General features: G+C 50.6%; 1 protein-coding gene across 2 annotated transcripts in view; it reads right to left on the bottom strand.

The window, feature by feature from the left end:
- MORN5 (MORN repeat containing 5) overlaps positions 1-23,802 on the bottom strand; it is a 29,705-nt gene extending 5,903 nt beyond the window's left edge. The window contains exons 1-4 of one of the 2 annotated variants that reach the window (XM_019453944.2): positions 23,637-23,795; positions 20,012-20,159; positions 18,298-18,409; positions 14,518-14,649 (exon numbers count right to left, since the gene is read on the bottom strand). In XM_019453944.2, the coding sequence (XP_019309489.1) occupies positions 14,518-14,649; positions 18,298-18,409; positions 20,012-20,159; positions 23,637-23,683 (439 nt within the window). In that variant the 5' untranslated portion in view covers positions 23,684-23,795. Of the gene's footprint in view, positions 1-14,517; positions 14,650-18,297; positions 18,410-20,011; positions 20,160-23,636 lie in introns of both variants that reach the window. The other variant, XM_019453945.2, reaches the window with a different exon arrangement.
- Positions 23,803-23,810: the final 8 nt, after the last annotated feature.

Raw genomic sequence — 23,810 nt, 5'->3', positions numbered from 1 at the left:
GGTTCGCGCGACAGCACGGCATAGGCCGGAAGGAGTTCTGGGTCCACTGCTGAGCCCCGTCGCCAACTTGCTGGGTGACCTGGACGAGCCACTCTCCCTCTCTGAGCTGGGCTCCTTGTCTGTACAGGGGGTTTAATCAGACCTCCTGCAGAGCCAGGATGAAAGGCAGCAGGTTGGCACCCAGGAAGTAGGAGCCATGGTCACCATTTGATGGGCCTTCATTCCCTAACTGCATGCCTTCAAGAGAGTGTTCTTAAGTGACTCTCTCAGAACACCCTGGGATTTCTGGTTCCCAGCGGGGATGAAGGGAGGACCTGGGGGGAGAGGCGGAGGAGGTCTTTACACAAGGATCAGCATCATAAGGATCAAGAAGCACAGCTCAGCTAATGATTTTTGTTCAAAGTGAGGCGGGCAGGCTGAGGCAGGTGAGCCCAGGGAGGGCAAATGGGCGGATGCGGGCTATCGGGCGCCCACAAGCCGGATTCTGCTACCTCTTGGCGTGCCTTTGGGTTTAGCACACCTGCGGTCAGTGGCTATGCAGCTCCCTCCCGCTGGGAAAGGGAGGGCACCAAGATGAAACCAGGCACCTTAGCCTCAGGAGAGGGGAGGAGGCTCACACTGGCAGAGCACCTAGGAGGTGCCTGGTTCTGTGGGAAGTGAGTGACACAGGGCGTCCCCATTGAAGACAAGAAACTGAGACTCGAAGGGGAAATAAATCGCCCCACTTCATCTGCCAGGGCAGAGGGGAAGGGTTCACTGTGCTGGTGCAAAAGCCACACTCGGGCTGTGTGTGCACGGCCACAAATGGGCATGTGCAAGCGTGAATAGGTGTGCGCTGTGAGTGTGCACGTGGCTGTGCCTGAAGTGCTCGGTGTCTGGCTGGGTGAGTGACAGCGTGTGACTACCTGAAGTCAGCGTGTGCTTGATCAGGTGCAAAGGGAGGGGGCACATCCATCCCTTGGTGACAGCCCAGTGCTCGTCCAGTGTCGGGCTCTGTCATGAGGGTTACCCTCTTTTCCTGGGGTCATCACCCACTCTCACTTGGCCCCTGGGTGAACTGTGGTTCCAGGCGGGGGTGGGAGGTGCCTGGTAACCCTGGCGCCCCAGCCAGTGGGCAGTGCCGCCCTCAAAGCTCGGCCCCACCCTCTGTGCAAATGCAGGGCTGTGAGAGCCTGTGGGGCAGGGCCAAGGCCCTGAGCAAAGCCAGGGCCCGCAGTGAGGGCGGCAACGCCCGCACCTCCTCCTCGGCACAACTCCTGACAAGAAAGAGGCTTTGAACTTTGCTTGGCAGGGCTGGTGGCCAGAGGCCAAGGCCATGGTATGGCCAATATTGACTAAGGGGTCATTGCCCAGGCAGAGCCCGCCAAGGGGCAGGAGGGGAGACCTTGGGGCCGCTCTTGGTTTTCTCTGGAAAAGAGCATATTCTGGGCTGGGTGGGTGGAGGGGTCAAGGGTGGGGGGTGGATTAAACCAGCCTGCTTCACCCCCTGGGGAACTAGAGACACAGGGCCCAGCACCCACGCTTTTCAAGGCCTATTCAAATGTGAGAGGTTTGGAGAGAACAACTGACTCTAAAATAAAGAGAAGATGCAAAACTGAAATTAACGTTATGATTAATGCATTCAGGCTTAATTATTAAATTTAGAAATCAAAACAATTTTATTACACTTGAAATCAGTTTGTAGGCTTGCTGTCCTCATTTTGCAAGAATTCTCCAGTATGCACACGGCTCTCTAGAAGTCACAGCCAGGCTAATAGTCCCATAATTTGCCAAGCAAAGTTTTAAAAGTCCTTTCAAAGTTTTAACAGCAAAAAATACCTACTCAATGTGGGGGTGTGGATACATTTTGTCTTAATATGTTCAAATGAGGGGGGTGAGGCCTCCAAAGTCAGGCTTAGGGCTGGATTAGGGCTGTGCCTGGGAGAGGGGAGTCCCAGGGGTACGGCCACCTGGAGTTAGGGAGCATTTCCACGTGCTAGCTACATGCTGAGTCCTGCACCTCACGTGCCTGATCGCACGCAGTCCTCGTAAACATCTGTCGTAGGCACAGCTGGTGCTGTCTCAGGTAGGAGTTTTAGGTGTTCCATTCGGTTGCTGAAGGGAAAAGTGCCCTGAGCTATAATGACCCTTGGGAATCCCTTAGATAGGCCCCGTGCTGGGGAAGGACATCGCAGTAAGCACCGAGAAGTTAGCATTCTGACACTGTTGGAAGAGAGAGTCCTTTCTGCTGTCGAGGCCCAAAAGCACAGACAACTGGTTAAAAAATACGTATCCCTGAATACTAGAATCATCCTGTGTGTGGCAAGGTGATCACACGGCGGCAGGAGGCACACGGGGCCAGAGACCCGCAGATTCACGTCTCCCCACATCCCCAGTGAGCGAGTGGAGGGAGGGTGCCGAGCCACCACCACAGCTTGTATTTCCATTCCTCTTGCTGCCCCACTTTTCAAGCACCCGTAATCGAATTTGTGATTTGTGTTCATGACGCCCAGCCACCGTACACAGGCCGCTCAGGGAAACAATGTGCCAAGGCCAAGGTCACTCAGTTAGCCTGGGGCCTGTAGTCTTTGCTCTGACTCCTGCTCTCCAGCTGTGTGCAGGGGACAGGCCTGGCGGTTGGGACTTCTGTCCTCCAGCTGGCAGATGCTAAGGGCTGAATTAAGGCTTTGCCAGTGGGGGCAGCCAGCAGGGTGTCAAGGTTATCTGCAGGACTCAGTAGCAGACTAGAGCTCAATCCTCACAGGAATCTTGCAAAGTCACTGTTATCCCTGTTTGGCGGGTGAGGATCTGAGGCTCAGAGAGGTGATGTCGTCTGCCCAAGCTCCCTCAGCCACTGGGTGGGCACAGGGGCATACCCAAGTCTTATCACCAGACCTGCAGCCCTCAGCCACTACGCACTTCCCTGACAAACGTCTGTGTAACTGCCATGCCTTTAGCCCTCACTGTCTGAAGGATGGCATTCAAGGCTCTCTCCACCCTGCACTGGGTCCCCGCGCCTTGAATGCCCAGCAAGGATGTATTCCTACATACCTGTCAAAGCCCAGTCTGTCCATCACCACTTGAGGGAGTCCTCCCTTGACTCCTCCTCTGTCGCCCAACGCAAGAGCCAGTCTCAGGTGCTCCGTCTGGAGCACCCGGTGTCCCTGCATCTCTGTGCTTTGTTCCTTCCCTTCCATCAGCAAAATCCATCTCCCATCCTTTAAGACCTAGCCAAACACCACCTTTTTCAGGACAGCATCTCAACTACACTTGGGGCACGCTGGTGCTCAGCTCGTCAGGCACACTGCTTCTGGCTCCTGGAAGCAGTGAAACAGGGGCGCTCCCAGTGTTTGGGAGAAAGAACCTCGTATGTGACATTTCGAATTAAACATGAACATAAACCCCATAGGAATACAGATTTTGCTGGACTTCTTTCCAGACACTTATTTTATGGTTTATGTGATTCTGATTTCTGAACTATATTTTGAGGGGTAGGAGGTCCGCTACAGTCTTTTGTACACTTAGGCTCCTTAAAGGCCCTGGGCTTCTGTCCAGACAGCACCCATCCAGATCTTGTGACTGTGCATGCCTCGGCTTCCTCCCCCACCCCATGCTGGTTCGGAGGGGCAGACGCAGAGTCTGGCTCCCCAGCGAGACCCTGGTATCAGCAGAGGGTCGGTGAAGACCCGTGCCTGGGGGGAATCGTAGAAGTGTTGGGCTCCAGGTGGATAAGAAATGATGAGGATGAGGAATGATGCCAAGGGCTGGATAGAGAGATCCTGGGACCTGCAGGCCTCCAGCCCAGTCTTGAAATCTACATCGAAAGCAGGTGGGAGGAGGCCAGAGGACAGTTAGCCTCTGAGATGCCAGCTCCTCCCTTTGGGCATGGAGTTAGGACCCCCCCACCGTCAACATTCCCCCCCCACCCCAGGGTGTGAGTAATCACCCTGCAGTAATTTAAGCTCCTCATGGGCCAGGCACAGCTTTTGCTGTGTCCCCTGTGTCATTTCAGTAATGCTCACCACAACCCTGTAAGGAGGGTCCTATTCTCCCCAGACTTTTCAGAGGAGGAAACCAGTGTTCAGAGAAGAGACGAGCTCTAGATCACATAGATGGCAGAGCAGGGGTCTGACGGTCCAATTCTAAAGCCCTGCTTGGAAACCTGCATCCTTTTCCAGGAGGTCAAGCAGAATTTTCAGCCAACTGCCTCAAGTTCCAGAGCTTGGGCTGAGGAAGGTACACGAAGGTCCTGCCCCCTGGGCTCTGGCCTTGCTCTCACTTCTATTAAAGGAGACAAAACAAACCATTACGCTGGCCAACCCTGGGGATGACTCCAGCCACGGAAGGGGAAGCTGTGTCCTTTGGATGCCTCCAGGAGGTTGCTGTGGGGGTGGGGGACTTATTGTTACCAGAATCTGATGGGCACGAGGGCTGGAAGGGGAATTTCCAGGGCCCTTGGAATTGGGGTGGGGACAGAGGGGGCAATGGGCAATTCTCGCAGCTCAGGGAGAGGCAGTAATCCGGGCAGGCTGTTAGTCCTGGAGCCTAGACCTCCCCGGAGCTGACTCCGCCCTCTGTAGGCAAAATTCTGTGGGTGGGTTCACGTGTATGTCTCTGGGGAGTTCTATAGCTTTGACTGGCTCTCAGACGGGTTCAAGATTCAGAAAAGGCCACAGCCTATCCTAGTCCAGAGTAGGGCCTCTGGTGTCAGAGAGGCCTGGGTTCAAATTCTGAGTCTTTCCTTTACTAGCTGCATCCGTCAGTGAGCCTCAGTTTCCCCAGCTGCCAAATAGAGGTGATGATATATTCCTCAAAGGATCAGGATGTGGCAAATCCCTGGCCCAGGAGAGGCTTTCAATGCTCATCACTTCCCTTCCTCCCCTTTCTGCTTAAAGCAGATGCCCGAGTCTGCTGGCAGGGATGTGTGATCTGTGTAGGCATTTTATTTGGCAGTTACAAGTGTGATATTATCCCCCCACAAAGCTGTCATTATGGCGCTGCTAACAATACCACAGATAAGGCAGGGATGCCCCTGCGTGCCAGCCTCCAGGTGATTATAACATTTGGGCAAATTGCCTTTTGTGTCGCAGAGAGATGACGGCGGGAGGGCCTGTGCTGGAGACTCACTGGGCCATTTTGCCGAGACCACAGGAGAAGCATCGTGGACAGGCAGCCGCGGTCTGCTGTGGAAGGAGGTCTGGCTGCCAGTGGGAGCAGGGCCTTGGCAGGACACTACCACTCGTGGGCTGAGCAGGCCCTGCAGGTGACTTACCCTCCGCAGGTCCCAGGTTTCTCACCTGTCAGGTGAAGACAGTGGCCTCAAAATTAGTCTTGGTTTGTCCGTGGCCCTGAAAGTCTTGCTCTTTGGCCAGTTTTGGAGCAAAGAAGTGGGCGGAGAACGATCTTAGGGGGAAAAGACCACCACTGCCATGTCACAAGGAAGGTTCCCGGTTCTTTCTTTCTTTCTTTCTTTCTTTCTTTCTTTCTTTCTTTCTTTCTTTCTTTCTTTCTTTCTCTTTCTTTCTTTCTTCCTCTTCCTTCCTTCCTTCCTCTTCTTTCTTTCTTTCTTTCTCTCCCTCTCTTTCTTTCTTTCTCTTTCTTCCTTCCTCTTTCTTCCTTCCTTCCTCTTTCTTTCTTTCTTTCTTTCTTTCTTTCTTTCTCTTTCTTTCTCTCTCTCTCCCTCTCTTTCTTTTTCTTTCTTTCTTTCTTTCTTTCTTTCTTTCTTTACTTTCTTCCTTCCTTCCTTCCTTCCTTCCTTCCTTCCTTCCTTCCTTCCTTCCTTCCTTCCTTCCTCTAGGAAACTCCAGAACACGCTCAGTTGCCATCTTTAGCTTTGAGTCAGCTAGACCTGGGGTCAAGTTCCAGGCCTGTGTAACTTCAGGCAAAGCATTTCACCTCGCCTTCTCCATCCGCAAAGTGGGAGTAATGGAGACGACCATTTCACAGGGTTACCGTGTGGATTAGATGAAACAAAATAAAATAAATGGCGCGACATGCTCAAACCGGTGCCTGGAACATAGGAAGCACTCAGGAAATGCTGGTTGTTTTTATTGTCCTGCTTTTCCTCCAGAAATAAAATAAGGTACCTTCGTATCTCAGTGGATCCATTACTTGACTGCCATTTTAGTGACTGCGCTGTGTATATTATAAGAATACACCTTGTGTTATTTACTTAGTTCCCTCCTCTTAGACATCTGGGATGCTTCCAATTTTTAACTGTTTAATAACGCCAGAGGAGGAGCACCTGGGTGGCTCAGTTGGTTAAGCGTCTGACTTCGGCTCAGGCCATGATCTCACAGTTTGTAGGTTTAAGCCCCACGTCGGGCTCTGTGCTGACAGCTCAGAGCCTGCTTTGGATTCTTGCCTCCCCCTCTCTCTGCTCCTCCCTCATTCATGCTCCGTCTCTCTCCGTCTCTCAAAAATAAGTAAAAGTTAAAAAAAATAATGCCAGAGGAATGTTGGAAGACCAAGTGTTCACTCTGCAACCCTTCTAAAGGTGGGTGGGAAGTAGATAAACAATGTTTGGGAGCTTTTCACCGATGCCTCTTTGGACAGATGACCTGGGAGCTGGCCTGGTAAAGTGGGGAGAAGAGGAAAACCTCTGGAGGCAGATGAGCCCGAATGTGAATCCTGGTTCCTGCCATTTCCTGGGGGAAATTCTCTAGCCTCAGTTCCGAGCCTCCGTTTCCGCACTTGTCAAGCGGGGATCACGGCAACACTCCCCGCTCTCTTAGCTGGGTGTCTGGGGCACGGTAAATGCTCAGTCAATGTCACAGCTCACCGCATCACCATAGCGTGAGGGGGAAGCCAGCCGTCACCTCCCCAAGACTCCAGATCACACAGACCAGGTCTCTTTTTTGGACCCCAATTCATACTCCTCCCCCTGTTGTCCATTTAACTGAGCACACATTCAAATGAGGCTTGTGATCCTGATTTTGAATTCTGTCTGGAACCCACAGGTTCAAACGCAAAGGGGCCCTCTCTGCAAATAATCACTGGTATGTGATATTTTTAAGAAGCCAAGGCCATTGTTTCTGATTGAGGGAAAGTTGGTGCTATTTTGAAGAGCAGAACGATTAAGCGGTGGCGTTATCTCTTTAACCATTGGGAATTATACGCTGTTTGAAAGATTTGTGAGCTCTAGGACATTTGCCAGATGTGCTTGATTCGACATTTCAGACAACAAAGGGGATAATGTTGGCGGGAATCTTGACGGCATTTCTGATGATCAGGATATTCTTTGAGGATGGTACTGAGACCTTTCGGGGAAGAATTTCAGCTTTTACATAAACTAATTTGGGATGCTCACTCTCTGTCTTCCACAAAGCAAATTTAGTTCATTGTTAGTTGTATATGTTAAAATGGTTACGAGGGTTTTTTCCTTTGAATATTAATAATGTGCCTTTCATCTGAGACACTCGCATGGGGTGTCATTAATTGCGGGGAGGGAATAAGGATTAGTGGTGCAGTTATTTTGCAAATGATTCCTACCAGTAACGTGGAGGCAAGCCACAGCCACACGAAGAGACACACGTACAAACCGCTAACGTGGCCCTGGCTTATCCTTCCTGAGCAGAATGACAGGGACGGGGAGGAGGGTAAGGGTTAATCTCCCAATTTACCACCATATTAAGGGTAATTATCCCCAGTATCTTCGAATGCTTCCTTATTGGCCCACAGTGTGTAAAGGACCCTTTATCAAATAACGTAGCATCTCACTTTGGGGACGGTGGTGTTTTTGTCTTAAGACTCTACAATGGACCTTTTCGTTCATTTAGGAACATTGCAGAGCTCCAGCGGGGGGCAGGGCCTGGGCTTCCTGCAGGAACAACTATGAATGAGCCACGGCTCTGTCAAGGAAGGGAGATGACCGAGTAAAGAATAAACCAGGACACAAAGCCAAGAAGAACAGAATGTGGGCAAGAGTTGGGTTCGTCTCCGACTCTGTCACCGGCTGGCTGTCTGACCGGGGGCAACGTATCAACCTATCTAAGACCAGGAGTCCTCATTGCAAACCGAGGCTTCTAAGAATGACCCACTTGGGATGACAGGAAAGAGCAGAGGAGATAAGCAGGTATGGTGCTTAGCAAGGGGCTGGCAAGGGTCCCCTACATTCCCTGAGCTGTGGATGTTCCGGGAGCGTCCCATGCCATTCTTCCATGGCCTCCTGTCACGTGCCAACCACAGAGAGGTGTGGAGGACCGTGGCAGGTGGAGAGGAGGGGGAAGGGCATCCTGGGCTGGGGGAGGACATGAGGTAAGAAGAACACAGGTGTGTTTATCGGTGGAAGCAGCTCGTCTGGCTGAGCTGGAACATGGGGTGGAAGAGACAGGACGGTGAAAGATGAGCCGGGAGGCTCTAAAGGCCACAATCAAGGGCCTGCAGGGCCCAGTGTTTCGGCAGTATTTCGTTTCCCAAGCAAAACCCCCAAGGAGGCAGACAGATGTGGCACATCCAGGCTCGTTTCTCCTGGAAGCCTCCTTGTCTCTCCAGCACCCAGAGAAACCTCAGCAAATCCCAGGGCCTCCCTCTCCTCCAGCCTGAGTCAGTAATCACCATGATACCAGTCACAACCGCCAACCACAGGACACGAACACTGGGCCAGGTGTCTTACACAGTCAATCTCATTTTCCCTAACCTCCAGATTAAGTACTACTAGAAGGCCCATTTTACAGATGAGGAAACTGAGCCTCCAAAAGGAGACAAGGAATAAGCTAGCCAGTGATGGATCCAGGACCAGAGGGCGGCCAGACGTGTGGATTCCAGATCCTGGGCTTTTAACCACCACACCAGGCTCTCTCTCTGACCTCTCCCAGTTTCCCATGGGAGGCAAGTCCTAGCTCCGTCTCTATTTTGCTTCGTGTCTGCTGTATTGATTGGAAATACTGCCTGCATTGAGTTGCTACCTCTTATGGTTCTATGGTCCCAACAAAGGCAGCAGCAAAGTGCATAGGAAGACGACCGGACCTGCAGTGAGATGGGAGCGGGTTTGCATCCAGCCTCACCTCCAGCAGTCTGTCGTCTGCCATTCACTACTGGAGACCTAGTTCCCTAACGCCAGGCCACATGCGTTCCCAGCTCACTGGATGTGTGGGAAGTCCACCTGAGATGCAGTGCTCCTGAGCCCAAAAGCTTTAAGGTGGGCACCAGAAATGACTGACGCCACTGGGGCTCGGACAGCAGGGAGTGGTGGGGACCTGGGCGGTACATGCCCCAAGTAGGTACACAGGCCAGCCAAGCACAGACCATGCAGACCAGATTGGGCCAGAGGGTTGCTGCTTTGAGACCTTTGATGCGTCAGCTTTTAAGCTTTTCAAAGCTTAAGCAGCTTTGAAAACTTGGGAGGTGTGGAGAAATACAATGGATTGTTTTTACTATTCACGATAATAAGTTGTCTGTTACGTGCCGGGGACTGAATATTGTATAATTTGTTGAAGAATATGAGGGGCTTGTAGGCAGGTCCCCTGCCTGCCCACCTGCTTTTCTTCCATAAACATTTAATCAGCTCCAAGTCTGGGGACCTATGTGAGGTGCTGGGGGACCCGGTGATAAATCAGACATAGTCACCTGGTCCCTGTCCTCAAGAAGCTGCTGGTCTAGCGGGGGAGCTAGCCAAATAAAGATGCTTCCGCAGTTATGGGCTAAGTGCTGTTAGGGAGGCTGGTGGGGCATGGAGGAGAGACACCTAACCCAAAGGAGCAGGAGACAGAGGGGACGGGAGGAGGTTGGTCAGGGAAGGCTGCTTAGGACAACGATCTATCAATGGTTGGTCCCAAACTTCACGAGGGTTGTGAAATCCACTCAGTGCCTAGCAACCAGGATTTTTAAAAATTAAATAGGGACACCTAGGTGGCTCAGTCAGTTAAGCGTCCGACTCTCGATTTCTGCTCAGGTCATGATCTCACGGTTCGTGACTTCGAGCCCCGCATCAGGCTCTGCGCTGACTGTGCAGAGCTTCCTTGGGAGTCTCTGTCTCCCTCTCTGCCCCTCTCCTGCCCTCTGTCTCTCTCAAAATAAATAAATAAACTTAAAAAATTAAAATAGAAAATATCCTAGTACATCATGTATACAAAGAATACATACAAATGTGTGTGTGTTTGTGTGTACTGGGTTGTGATGTACGTTGCTGCTTACTGTGGGCCTGGGTCCAAAGGTTTGAGAGCCACAGTCTGAGAGAACGCTTGCCTGCTCAGATCCCCAAAGCCTGGCACACGGTGGACACTCAAAGGCTTTTTGGTGAGTGGAAGGATAGATTTAAATTCTCATCCGATTCCAGCGAGCAGGTACATCCTCCCCAGGTAAGAAAGGCATTCTCAAAACCCAAGTCTAGCAAACCCGGGGTTGTCAGGCATGGTTCGTAGTTCAGCGGGCTAGGACTTTCCCATCAGGTCTGGGGGGTGAAGCCAGTGCGAGGCAGGGAAGGAGCCAGGGCCTTCCAGAGAGGCCCGAGGGTGAACCAAAGGCGACCCTCCTGCTGGTGCCCTAGCCTGTGACCTCTTATAAAAAGAGCGTCCCCGGCCCTGACCCAGCCAAGGTGGCATGTACTTCGTAATAGCAGTGGCTCAGGCCACTCTGTTTATTCTGGGATGGCCTCAGGCACCACCTTAGGTCCGCACGGCAGGCAGCCCTGTACCTTCAGGAGGCCAACAGGAAGCACTGTTTATGGGGGCAGACCAGAATGCAGGGGAGAAAGGGCCCCGGAGAAAACAGGAGATGGACAGAAGTCCGGATCAGTCCCTGGCAGGGTGAGGTGAGTCAAAGGTAATGACTAGGTGGCCATACGCAGAGACTCCTTTTAGTGGTTTTCAGGACGCTCCAAGCTCGATCTGTCCTATAATATCAGGACCAAAATACTCCCTGGCTACCTTTCTCCTCCATCACAGACTCTTAAGGTTGGAAGGACCCTAGGAATTATCCAGCCTGACCCCCTCATTTTACAGATGAAGAGCAAGGGGCCCAGAGAGGGAAGGCACTGGCCCAGGGTCAGCCAGCAGGCAGGCCGAGAGCTGGGCCCGGACTTGGAACCTGGGCCTCTGGCACAGAGCACGGGGGCCCGAAACCCTTCAGGTGCTCCTCTCTCGCCATCTCGCCATCTTTCCAATCTAGTTTTACCCCCTTTGGCCCCTTCCCTATATGCAACCAGAGAAATCTCTCCAAATGATGAATCAGTTACTACACTACCCTTCCCTTGTTCCCCCTACTGCTCTTCCCCTTCCCACCCCTCGGGCTTCCTCTCTTACATTTCTTCCCTGGACATACTGTTGTCTCATGCTCCCAAACCACTTGTAGCCCCTAAGTAGGCAGCGATCTCCCACATCTTATCCTTAGCACGTGCTGTTCCCTCTGCCTCGAACACTCTTCCCAACCCTGCTGCACGTGTCTGCTCTTGTTTAGGCTTCCCGTTAGATCTTGCTCTTTCCGGGAAACCTTGCTGGCCCACTGACCCTGACCTCCAGGGACCTACTAGGTTCTCTTGTGGCAACCCTGATTTACTGTCGGTTTCTCCTGCTCCCTGAGAGAAGACTCTATGATGCTGCCTAACCCAGAGTCAGATCCACGGCAACTAACCACTAAGTGTTTGTGGACCAGTCATCGGTGTCCATCCTTCTCCAAAACTCCTAAGAATGGCCTTCCCTTCTCATGATGCATTTTTAAAGGCTATTGTTTTTTTCAGAGCAGTTTTAGATGCACAACAAAATTGAGAGGAAGGCACAGAAATTTTGTGTATACGCCCTGCCCCCACATATACGTGGCCTTCCCATTGTCAGCATTCTCCACTAGAGTGGGTGCCTCTGGGGACACTACACCGACACCTCATAGTCATCCAAAGTTTACATTCGGGTTCACTCTGGTGCGTACGTTCGACGGGGCCGGAAAAACGTATAACAACATAGAGCCATCACTGTAGTGTCATACAGAGTAACTTCATTGCCCTAAAAATCCTCAGTGCTCTATCTGTTTGTGCCATGATGCATTTTCAATTTTATTACCAAGCATGGCTTGGTAGGATTCTGGGAACCACAATTTCTGATTCCCTAGTCATGCCATGCCTTTTTTTTCATGCCTCTGTGTCTTTGCATATGCTGTTCCCTCTACATGGAATGCTCTTCCCCAACATCCTTGCTAACAAAATCCCTGCTCATTCTTTAAGACCTATCACTTAGGATACCTTTTTCCTGACTGACACCCTATATCCCAGCCAGGTGGTCAGTCCCCCTCACCCCTGCTCAATCGCCCCAGGACTTCCCCCAGAGGGAGGGGGGAGGAACTCCCCCCTTAGGAAGAAAGGCGAGAGCATCTTTGCATTTGTATGAAGGCTCCTCCCAAGGAGTCACACAGAAGGGCACGAACGTGTTACGTCTGTAGGACAGAAGAGTAAGTATGGACGCCAAACAACAACCAAAGGGTGTCGGGACTGTGCCAATGACCGAGCTGCTAACTCTCAGCTCCAAACCTACCATTCTATTCTCACTTTGCAGTCGGGACCGAGCTGTGGGACATATCTGTGCTCTGCCGGCTGGCCCCCAGTTAGATGCTGCCAGGCACGTGGAGGCAGAGGGGAACACGCTCTTTTCTGTGTTGCTGGTTGCTCGTCAGTGTCAATGTCAGCAATGCGGCCCAACTCACTTCCAGTTTACAGTTCTCCCCGGGATCCTACCATCCGCTTTATGGCTCTCTCTCCAGAAGCCCCGCTGGGCAGCGGCCCCTCCCAGGAGGTCTGGGTTGCTGCTTCTGGGGGGCCCTCTCTTGACCCTCTAGGTTCTAATAGCCCAGTCTCCGGCTCCTCCCCCAGTTCTTGAGGTAGTAGTCGCTCCCTGCAGTTATTTATTTATTCTGTCACCTCGATGCTCTTTCAGTACTCCAATATCTATTTAACTAATTTCCTGATATGAAGTTCACTCTGTCCTCCTGTCTGGACCCTGCCTGATACAGAGACAGAGTTCCTGCTCACATGGATCTTACAGTCTAGTGGAACAGACAGACGTTCAAGCAATTAATCACACAAATGAGGCTTTAATTACAGTTGAAATAAGTGCTGGGAAGGAAAAGTACAAAGTATATTAGCATATTAATGGCCCTGAGAAGCCCTTCAATAAATGAAATTGTTGAGCATTGTTTCACTCAGTATCTCTTTAGCTTACTCAATCAAGAAACTTCATAGAGAGCCTATTAACATCCAGGAGAATTAGTGTTCTACAGAATCTACCCTGTCAATGGCAAATGGGAAGTCATTAAAGCAAACTGCCAGGAGACGTGGAATGTGAACATTTGCCACGCTCCCCGCAGTAGCCCCCGGTGGGGTAGCGCTATTTCCGCTCCAGGATTCAGCCAGAAGATCAGCTGACCATTCCCTTTACTCTTACTTCAGCACCACAAGGCAACTTTCTGACGACCACTGACTCCCTGAGTAAATGCCCCTGTAGGGAGAGGAGGCTCTCTCCCCGCTGGCTCTCATCAGCCAGCCCAGGCCTCCTGGTCTCCCTGGAAGTTTCGTTCTGATTTTAGAGCAGGGTTTCTTGACCCAGGTCTTAAGAAGTACTCCTTAAGACTATATGCAAAATGTGCACGTGTGTGTGTGTGTGTGTGTGTGCATATGCATGTTTATGTGTGTACACACACATTTTTCTAGGAAGAGGGTCCATTGTTCTTGTTATTCCTAGTGGGGCTGTGTCTCTAGGAAAGTGAAAGGTTCCGAATCACCATGTTAAAGGAAAGTGTCCTTACTTGTACACTGGCCTCCTCTGAGTTTGGTCACCATAAGTCTGATCAGCTTGTGTCCGCTCACCAGCTGAGGTCCTGGATCCTCCAAGGTACTCCCATGGCTGAGGGCACCAGCCAGCATTCTGGTACCACATGGTATCATTCACCTTCTCGACATTTACCTGTGCTATTTCCTCTCTGGAAAGCCTCTCCCCATGCCCTGTGGCCAACTCCCAGTTACTCGTTAGGTCTCATTTTAGCTGTCACTTCCTTCTTGAAACCCTCTGAATTTCCAATTCTGGATGAGGTATCCCTTCTCTGTGCTCCCACAGCATCCCTCCCACCTCCCTGGGACTCCCCGCCTTCACCTCTTCCCCTGCCCCAATCTGGGGCCACGTTTTCCCCTTTTACTGGGCTTATTCCATGATGCGATCAACCCTTTCTGGTGCTTGTCTGCTACCTGTCAAAACATAAGCTCCATGAGGAAGGGGGTTGGTGTCCAGCTTTGGTGCCTGTAGTGTCTAGCGTTTAGTAAGTGTTCATTAAATACGAGTCAAAGGGAAGCACGCAAAAATATGTACTTTAATCCTTTCCGTGCTGTGCTTATCTGCAGTCACAGTTAACCACAAGTGTCCTTTGCCTCATTCTATGACTGTATCGTATAGACTTGTCATCCGTAAGAACTCCCAATTGTGAAACAGATAATAATTTTTGGCTTTTATCAGCAAAAGTTTCTTTCTCACCAAATGCACACAGGTGTGTGCACACATATGCACAAACCTATGGGTAAATGAGAGGAGAGAAAACATGTGCCACAGGGTGTCAGAATGAACATACCTGCATTTCTCAAAAAGCGGTTCCTATAGTCTTTGATTATCCTTGTGACTGGGTCATAGAAGCCATCTCCACAATCGTAACAGCCTTCAGGGATTTTTCTAGGCGGGTCCATATTGGTGACTTGAGAGATCCCTTGAAAAGATACAGTGGATAATCAGCTCACTACCAAGGCCAAATCTAAACCTGGTCTCCCTAACGTCCACTTTTGGCTGGTTGCTCATGTGAGTATCTGCTACCGCCCTTGGGCTGAACACTTCCGATTCAGAGCAGCAGGAGCAGTGCCCGAGAGCAGCTTCCTGAAAACGGCTCTGTGAGCAGGGTCTTGGGGACTAGACCCGCAACTTCTTTCCTTGACCCCATCCTCCATTTCTAGGGACACCAGGCCAAAGGGCATAGGTTGTGGAGGCAGAGAGACCATGAGGGTGCATCACAGTCAGCCATGTGGACAGAAAGGCATGTCTGGCAGAAGGATGGAGGCATGAGTCATCAGGCCTCACTCAGGAAACCGTGTGGAGCAGGGCGTATGTAAGGAGAACCGTAGGAAGAAATGCGTCGGGTGGGCAAGGATCCAGGAATGCAGAATTTTGACTCTTACCAAAATGACCACAACAGCTGCCATTTAGTGAGTGACTATCTTGTGCCTGGAAATTCATTAACTCCTGCCAGTGTCATTTAATTCTCACAGCATCCAGTGGCCCCATTTCAGATAAAGAAACCGAGTCTCAAAGAGGTCAAGTAACTTGCCCAAGACTCTCCAGCTAGGAAGCAGCTAGAAACCTGGCCGTGAAACCTACAGGTTAATCCGCTGATGTCCCGGGCACCGCTGACAGGACCAGGGGCATCCAAACCACCAGGAGCTCAAGAGGAGCTGGTGCACCTTGTAGGTCACACTGCCCTGCGTGTTGTGTATCTTGGAAGGCTGAGGCCTGAGTAATGGGTGCAAGGTTGGAATAAATAACTTCTAGGGATCTTTCTAATGTGTGTTTCCTGTAATTCCCTGTCCTCTGGACTGAGGGCTGGATGCCCACCGAGCATAGCACCATGTTCACGGCTCGTGGCAGGGGGTGGGGGTGGGGGGGGTGGGTTCAGTCCTGTGCACAGCTGCTCCTATGTTGGTTAAGGATAACCCCTCTGTGTATTATTGGCTAACGGTTACGGAGCACTTATTCCGTGCCGAACACTCTCCAGCCATTCTCTCCCCGGAGCCTCATGCCAGTGCCGTCTCACAGATACTCAGCGAGGAGGAGGGGCAGCCTTAAGCTTCCCCCACCCCCCCCCCCCGCCCTTGAGGCTAAGAGGCGGCTGTCTCAGAGCTCTGCCAAGTTCCCAGTGACGTGGGAAGGCAGTGGGTACTTAGGATAAAGCTGCTGTGTTGGGAATTGCTGGAGGAGAAGGAAGGATGCCAGGAAGGTCACCGCACTGCCTACGAGCCCCACCTCTGACAAAACCAGCTGAGTGTCTCCATGTGGCAGCTGAGTGTCTGTGGCCAGGGGCTCTCTCTCTGCCTACAGGCTTCAGTCAGGGTGATGAGCCCATGACAAAGTCCAGGCCCTGTCGTGACTAGCCCAGGAGGAGCCGTTTACAAGGTTCTTAAGTGGCATCTAGCCTGGCAGCTCCTGGTAGGAAGAGACTGTGCCCTCTGCTCTCAGGCCCCCGGCGGTCCAGCCAGTGTCTGACCCAGAGTAGGTACTCAGGAAATTCAATGTCATTGCCTTAATTCCCACACCCCCATCTCTCCCTGCTGTGAAGTCAGTATTATCCTCCCTGTGTAACCCTTTTCTGATGCCTACTGTGTGCTCAGCAACGTGCCAGGCACTGGGGACACATCAGTGAATAAGACTGACCCCCCGCCCTCATAGAGCTCAGTCGACTTGGGAAGAGAGACTCTGTGCACTCATGTTAGAGCTCTGGGCACAGCCACGGCTGCTCTGCAGTATGCCACAGGGAGACCCTGCCTCGGCTGGGAATTTAGGGAAGGAACCCCAGGCTAAGGGGCATTAGGCTGAAACCTGAAGGATGGGAAGGAGTTCTCGGGGTGAAGTGAGGGGTTAGAGCTTCCCAGCAGAGGGAACAGTAGGAAAGATCATGGTCTTTTCAAGGAATAGAGGTATAGCCAGTATGGCGAAGGAGGAGAGACTATCCAAGAAAGAAAGGTAGTGTGGGATGAGGTTGGGGACAGCAGCAGGAGCGAGAGAATGCAGGTCATTTTAAGAATTTGGAACCTCATCTTGAGGGTAGTGAGGAGGCACTGAAGAGTATGTGGTGGGGGTGGGGGCGGGGGAGTGTCAATCCCAGTCATGTTCCTCAAAGATGAGGGTAGAGTGACTGCAGAGTGTAGAATGGCCCAGAGTGAGTCAAACCTAGATCTTGGGTAAGGGATTATGTGAAGAACACATGAATGAATATATTTAAGAGGTAGAATCCACAGGACCAGGTAGCTGCTTGTACATGGGGAAAGAAGGCAGGACTCAGCCCATCTAGGTGGGCCGGAGAGACAGTCTCTGAGGGAGCAATCACCGGGGGAGAAGGGGCTGGTGGGGAAGGTAACGAGTTCAGTGTAGACAAAGTGAGGGATGACAAACACAGGTGTTGGGGAAGTTGGCTGCAGGAACCCAGGGCTCAGGGATTTTGATTTCCATTGGAAGCTGATGGTATAAATGAAGGCTTAGAAGCGAATCAGCTTGTTTAGGGATAGGGTACAGAAGGAGAACAGAATAGGGCTTAAGGACGGAGAGCCCTGGGAACCCCCAAATTAATAACTGGGGTGGGGGGAGGAGCTGACAAAGGAGACAAAGGGAGAGAAGGCTCACCTGATCCACTAACTGATTCAAGGTGACATAGCCACGGTTTGAGCCAGGTTTGATTCCACCCTGGGTGCTTTCTGGAGGTTTCTGCCCTCATGGAGGCTGACTTGCACAGGCTCATCCAGCTATTGACAGGGAATTTAGGACTCAAACCCAGACCTTCCAGCTCCAGGCTCAGTCAACTACACCCCATCATCTCCTAAGTTAGGATTTATTCTTATAATTTGAAAAGTCACTGTCCCACGTGTCATTCTGGATGCATTGTCTCAGCCGTGTCAGAAACTATGCTCTTGAGGTGCAGCGGACCTCGCACAAGCCCCCGAGACACAGAGGAGCCCCTTAAGTGGCTGCTCTCTGAGTCCAGAGTCTAGGCCCAAATGTAACCCTCCGTGACGGAGCACGGTTTCTGATGATACAGGGAATGCAGAGAGGAAGACTTGGGCCCCCTGGGAGCTCCGCTCCTGGGAAGCATGTCTGGACCCCTGGGCCTCGGCTTCCTCCAATACAACATGGGACCAGACCGGCAGGCATGGCAGGGTCATCTGGAGATTCTGGAGAGCCCCAGCTAGCACTTGATACACGGAGCTCGTGCTCCTTCGGTGCTGCTCGATTTCTGTGCTACAGCTGTTCTAGGAATGACATGGCTGAGATGGACCGTGCGCCCACCGTGAGCAAGACGTTGCTATAAACCCTATACATGCCTTATCTTACTTTCAACACACTTGTGGGGTGGATGATGCTATCGTCCCATTTCGCAGGAGAGAAACTGAGGCACAGAACTGTGAACGCCCTGCCTGTGGTCCCTAGCTGGTACGGCGGAGATGTGAGGACTGGTCTTTCTGGCTCTACAACCTGGCTCTTTTGTGTCCTGCGGCCTGTGCTCAATGCCTCCTCTCTTTTGGGTTCCTTCAATAGGCCACGGTCCTTCGTTCCCCTCTCGGTCTGGGTGTGAAGAAAAGGGCGGGTGCCCAGGTACCTGCAGGCTTCAAGCCATTGCAGATCTCGGTGTAAAACCTCCGGTCATAGCCATCACAGTAATGCCAGTGCTCGGCATCATACTGCAGCCCGTCCGAGAAGGTGTACGTGCCCTGGAAGACAAGGAGCATGCGCGCAGGCATGAGGCTGCCCTTCTGCCAAGAAGGACGGATGTCAAGGGGAGAGGTGGCTTTCTTATTGCCGCAGAAGAGAAGTGATAACTATCACAGCCATTATGGCTGTGATGATTAGAAGGAATGGCGACAGTGCTGGGCTCTCTGTGACTGGCACTCAAAATGTGGCAACTCACTGCGCAATGCTGGGCAGATGACCGGGCCCTTGGTTTCCTCGTTTGCAAAACCGCATGATAAGAATATATATGTCATAGGGTCGATTCAATGAGATAGCACTGGCAAAGCATCTAGCACAGTGCCTGGCATAGAGTAAACATTCAGTCGTAGCTGAAAAGGTCATGGCCATCAGTCATAGCCCTTTGTCCAAACATGTACGTTCTGCTTTTGCTGCCTTAGCGCTGAAGGAATCCCCAGGATGTAGAAGGTTGCATTGGCCTGGGCGTCAGGAAACATAGGTGGAAATTCCGATACTATTAATTCACTGTGTGACCTTGGATAAGTCATATCCCCTTCCTGGGGCTTAGAGTCTCCAAGCTGTAAAACGAGGAATGTTTCTTAACCTTCTTAAGGTGGCTATTAGTAAAACCAATGACAGCAATAGACCTTTCCTCAGAGAAAACTGTTCTCCCGTATAAATCAGGACATTGCACTGGCTCCCTGAACTGTATTCATGGCCCACAAATACTAGGTGGGATTAGGTGGGCCAGATGTTTGTCATGATACCGGTACCGGGACAGCAGCAGTTCTATGACCTGGCACTGAGTGCCAGCTCTATGCCAGGTACTGAGCAAAGGGCTTAGAGATATCGCCTCATTTGCATTCACAACAACGCTAGGAAGTGGCTAGTACTATTCTGGCAGGCTAATAACGATTCCCCAAGGATATCCACACATAAATGCTGGAACCTGTAAAAATGTTAACCCTATGTGGCGAATGGTACTTTGCAGGTGTGATTAAGTTAAGGATCTTGAAATGGGGAGATTTTCCTGGATTATCTGGGTGGGCCCAGTATACTTGTGAAGGTCTTTATAAGAGGGAAGCGAGGGGGCCAGAGAGATAGAAGACGAGATGATGGAAAACGCAGAGAGAAGGAGAGGTGACGATGGAGGCGGAAGTCAGAGTGATGCAGGAAGGCAGGAAGCTTCTAGAAGATGGAAAAGGTAAGGAAATGGATTCTCCCGTTCAGCCTCTGGAAGGAATGCAGCCTTGCTGACCTATTTTAGACTTTTGACTTCCAGAACTGTAAGGTAATACATCTCTGTTGTTTTAAGGCACTGGGTTTGTAGTAATTTGTTACAGTAGCAACATGATGTACAACTATTGTCCCCAGTTTATAGGGGAAGTCGTGGGCCCAAGGTCACACAGTTAGTGGCACAATAGGATTCAAACTCATCATGGCCTCTCCAGGGAACCTTCTGGATCCAGAGGAGAGGATTCCAGAACCCTGGGAGATCAGTAGGAAGGGAGAAGAGGGAATGGAAGGAGGTGGGCACTGGATGGAGAGGTCAGGGTGCTCCATAGTGGGGGATTTTCCTGTCCAAGGCTTTGCTCTCTGCAACCTCCCCTCCTCAGGCTGATCACCTTCACGGCCAGTCCCTTTTCCCAAATGGCATCATAGCGGCTCCCGTTGGGGAAGTACAGGGTTCCTTGGCCATGAAACATGCCGTCCTTCATTTCCCCAACATACTTTGTTTCGGTAGGGAGGAGGTATTCAGCTTCGCCCTCCATCCTGCAAGGACAAAGGGAAATGATTGAACCGTGCATGGCGGCTGGAGGATCAGAGCTGACAGGCACAGGCGAGTAAGTGGGAACCTCATCCTCAGGGTCCTCTGATGTTACCGTCCCGGTAATATTTTGTTCAAAACCAAACTTTTTCTTTGGTTCCCTCAAAAATTAAAAAATGAGAGGGTCTGTGTTGTTGAAGGTGGGGATGGGTGCGGTTTTCTCGGTCTTCCACCTTACCTACAGGCTGTCCTGGAGTTCACACTTCCCCCGACACACCCGTTGGTTGGCCCAGAGAGGGGAGGGATGTGCCCAAAGCCACACAGCACTGTGAAGCAGAGACTAGGGCCAGGTTTCCTGGCAGCTCGTTCTGGGTCTTCCCTGTCCCCCATGATCAGCCTACCCCTGCCCTCTATACCACTTGTAGAGAATTTGGAAAAGGATGAAACTTAGGAGACAAAGGCTTGAATCTTATTTCACCATTTCCTGGCTGTATCATCTTGGAGACTTCCCTAAACCTTTTTGTTTTCCTTCCTTCCTTCCCTTTTTTCCAACAGATATTTCCAGAGCATCCACTATCTATCAACACCTACCGTACGTGGTGAGTCTGGTCTGCAGGGTACGTCCTGGTCACAACAATGATCAAGGCATACGAAGTAACCCCCCGCCCCTCGAGGGGGCTCACAGTCTAGTGGGGGACACAATGAAGTAAATACATAATGTGTGGTAGTTGTCATGTGGGGGAAAGACAGGCACTTAACAGGAGCACAGGGCAGGGATGCCCAGCTTGACCAGCTGACCACTCATTTCATGTGTGAAAGTGACTGAGATTAAAGCCCAAGATCAACTCAGATAATGTATAATGATTTTCCTAGTGAAGGGTCTTCCATCCAGCGAGTGCTGAAGAAAGACACTTTCCTCCATTTCTTCGTTCCTGTATTCCTTCTCTATTCCTCCCTGCTAGCTGGAAGTCACCTCTTCTAACTCTGAACTTCTTTAGGCTTTTGTGTGTACTTCCTTTGGATGCTCAGCACTTTCTGCCTTGCATTGTACTTGTATTCCTTGTATCCCCTATTTCACTGAAGCTTCTTAATGAAGACCTTGGTATCCTTAGTTCTTGGAATCATGATTCTGCTCACACAGATGCTCTGCAAACATCCACTGCGTAAGGAATGGAAACAGAAGGGTGCAGTGACTGAGCAGATGACAGAAGACAGAAGATGCCACTGTGCTTGAAGCACAGCTCCTGAGCCATGCAGACCTGGGGTCACCAGGCCCGATCCAGGCCTGGCTCCACCTCTGAGCCTGTGTGACCTTGGGCAAGCCCCTTCACTCTCTGATGAGCCTGAGTTTCTCCTCTGTAAAATGGGGATAATGACAATACTCCTCCCCAAAGTTGAGATAATTGGATGAAATAATAGCTATGAAACAACGGCAGAATGCCCAATATAGAGTAAGAACTCAAAAATGATTTTGCTTTTATTCTACTGCAAGATGTGAGAGGAGAGAGAATGCCTTTTCTCCTTTATCTCTTTGCTTGAAATCACATCTACCATTTCCGTTTCCATCAAAACCCTTCTCTGAGATTAGAACCCTCCTCCCTTTTTTTAAATGGCAAACTGGACATTCATTGTTCAGACCTTCTGTAGGCATCTCCAGCTCTCCCCAAATGAAACTCATACTCTCCTCCTCCAGAGCAGCCCCTTCTCAGAGTTCTCAATTTCCACAAATGGTACCAGAATCCTCCAGGTTCAAAGCCTAGAGCCAGGCACTGAGTTGGGACTGGAGGCAGTCTCTGAGTGAGACTGGGAGCCAATCAGTTGCCAAGTCCTGACAATGTAAATTCCCGAACTTATACATCTTTCTCTTTCCTGAAGCCCCACTGCCTCTGCTTTGGTTCAGGGTCCTGCTACCTCTTCCTGGGACAACTATGGGCTCTGACTTGATCTCTCTATTTCCACTCTGCCTCCCTCCCTCGTTCTTTCCCTTCTCTTCCTCTCTTTCCTTCCCTACCATTTTTCTTTTATTCATTCAAGGCAAAAAGCCTTCATTATAAATTCAAAGTAAGTTAAAAAGAACAAACAGGGGTGCCTGGGTGGCTTAGTCAGTTAAACGACCCACCGACTTTGGCTCAGGTCATTACACTGTGGTTCATGAGTTTGAGCCCCATGTCGGGCTCTGTGCTGACAGCTCAGAGCCTGGAGCCTGCTTCAGATTCTGTGTCTTCCTCCCTCTCTGCCCCTGCTCACACTCCATCTCTCTCCCCCTCTCTCTCTCAAAAATAAATAAACATTACATTTATTTTTTTAAAAAGAAGAGATAAAGACTTCAATCCATAGTGAGGACATGATTACCATATCACAAGTTTGTTTGTTTGTTTGTTTGTTTGTTTCTTTCTTTCTTTCTTTCTTTCCTCCTTTCTTTCCTTCTTCCTTTCTTTCCTTTTCCTTCCTTTTTTTCTTTCTTTTCTTACTTTCATTCTTTTATGAATTCTTTCAGCCAACATTTACTAAGTGACATATGCATTATGAGGAGAGATACAGTGCAAAGTAAATTAGATTTCTTAATGCCCAGCCCTTCAAAGGATCTATCCATCAGTGGCTCCTCCCACTCACAGAACTGGGCACAGTACTCAGATCTCTGTATGCCAGAGCACAGACCCACCCTTCCAGCTCTGGCCCCCACTCTCTTTACATTCCGGCCCAACTGAACTGCCTGCTCTTCCCCCTATAAGTCCTCTGAACTATTGCTCATGCTGCTTCCTCTGCCCGGAAACATTCTTCACCTTGCATCTCTACCCATCTAAATCCTACCCAATCCTCAGGGCCCATCTTCAATATTTCCTCCTCCAGAAAGCCTTCAAGGACAGCCCCAACTGGCCGTGTCCTCTGTAGAAGCCCAGCAGCAGGGCTCCATAGAAAGCTCACGAGCTTTGGAGTCAGACCTGGGTTTTGATCTCTGACCTGCCAAATGCCAATGAGGTGACTTTGAGCAAGTTACATAATTACTCCAAGCCTCACTTTTTCCATCTGTAAAATGAGGATTGTATCTATCTCATAGGGTTGCTGTGGGGAGGAGAGGATTCAGGCAAAGCCACTATCTGAAATTATCTTCCCATTTCTTTGTTTATTGGCCATACACCAACTGGACTGTAAACTCTATGAGAGCAAGGATCTTGACATTTTTCAGTATTTTTTTTATCCCCAAATCTAAAACTGCAGATAGCAAACACACACGTATATATGGAATGAATATATCTCAGCTATGCTGCTTATTATGTGTGTCCTTGAGCAAGTCATTTACTTCACTGGGTCTCATTTTTCTTAACTGTAAAATGGAAATAAACAATCATATCTGAAAGCGTTGTCCCGAAGGATAAAAGGAATAAAGTTTGTGAAAGTACCTGGCACAAAGTGCTTTGCAAAGGCAGCCGTCTTTAACCAGTCACAGACTTAAGACATAGTGAGTCAGATGAGGCCCTTACCTCCCGTCTACATATTCCCCAATATATTGGCTCCCCGTGTACTCCATGACACCAGCCTCTAGCTTCCAGCGGTTGGGATCCTGGAGTCTCAGTGCGTCCCGCCTCACTATGACAACCAAGATGGGCGGGGCCGGCTCGGAGCCCCGCCCACAGACCCCACAGGCCTTCCAGGCA

This window comes from Panthera pardus, unplaced genomic scaffold, assembly GCF_024362965.1.
Source record: "Panthera pardus isolate Hobbes unplaced genomic scaffold, ASM2436296v1 HiC_scaffold_20, whole genome shotgun sequence".
NCBI lineage: Eukaryota > Metazoa > Chordata > Mammalia > Carnivora > Felidae > Panthera > Panthera pardus.
Note: the sequence above shows the minus strand (reverse complement) of the source record. Positions and strands in the feature narration are given on the sequence as shown.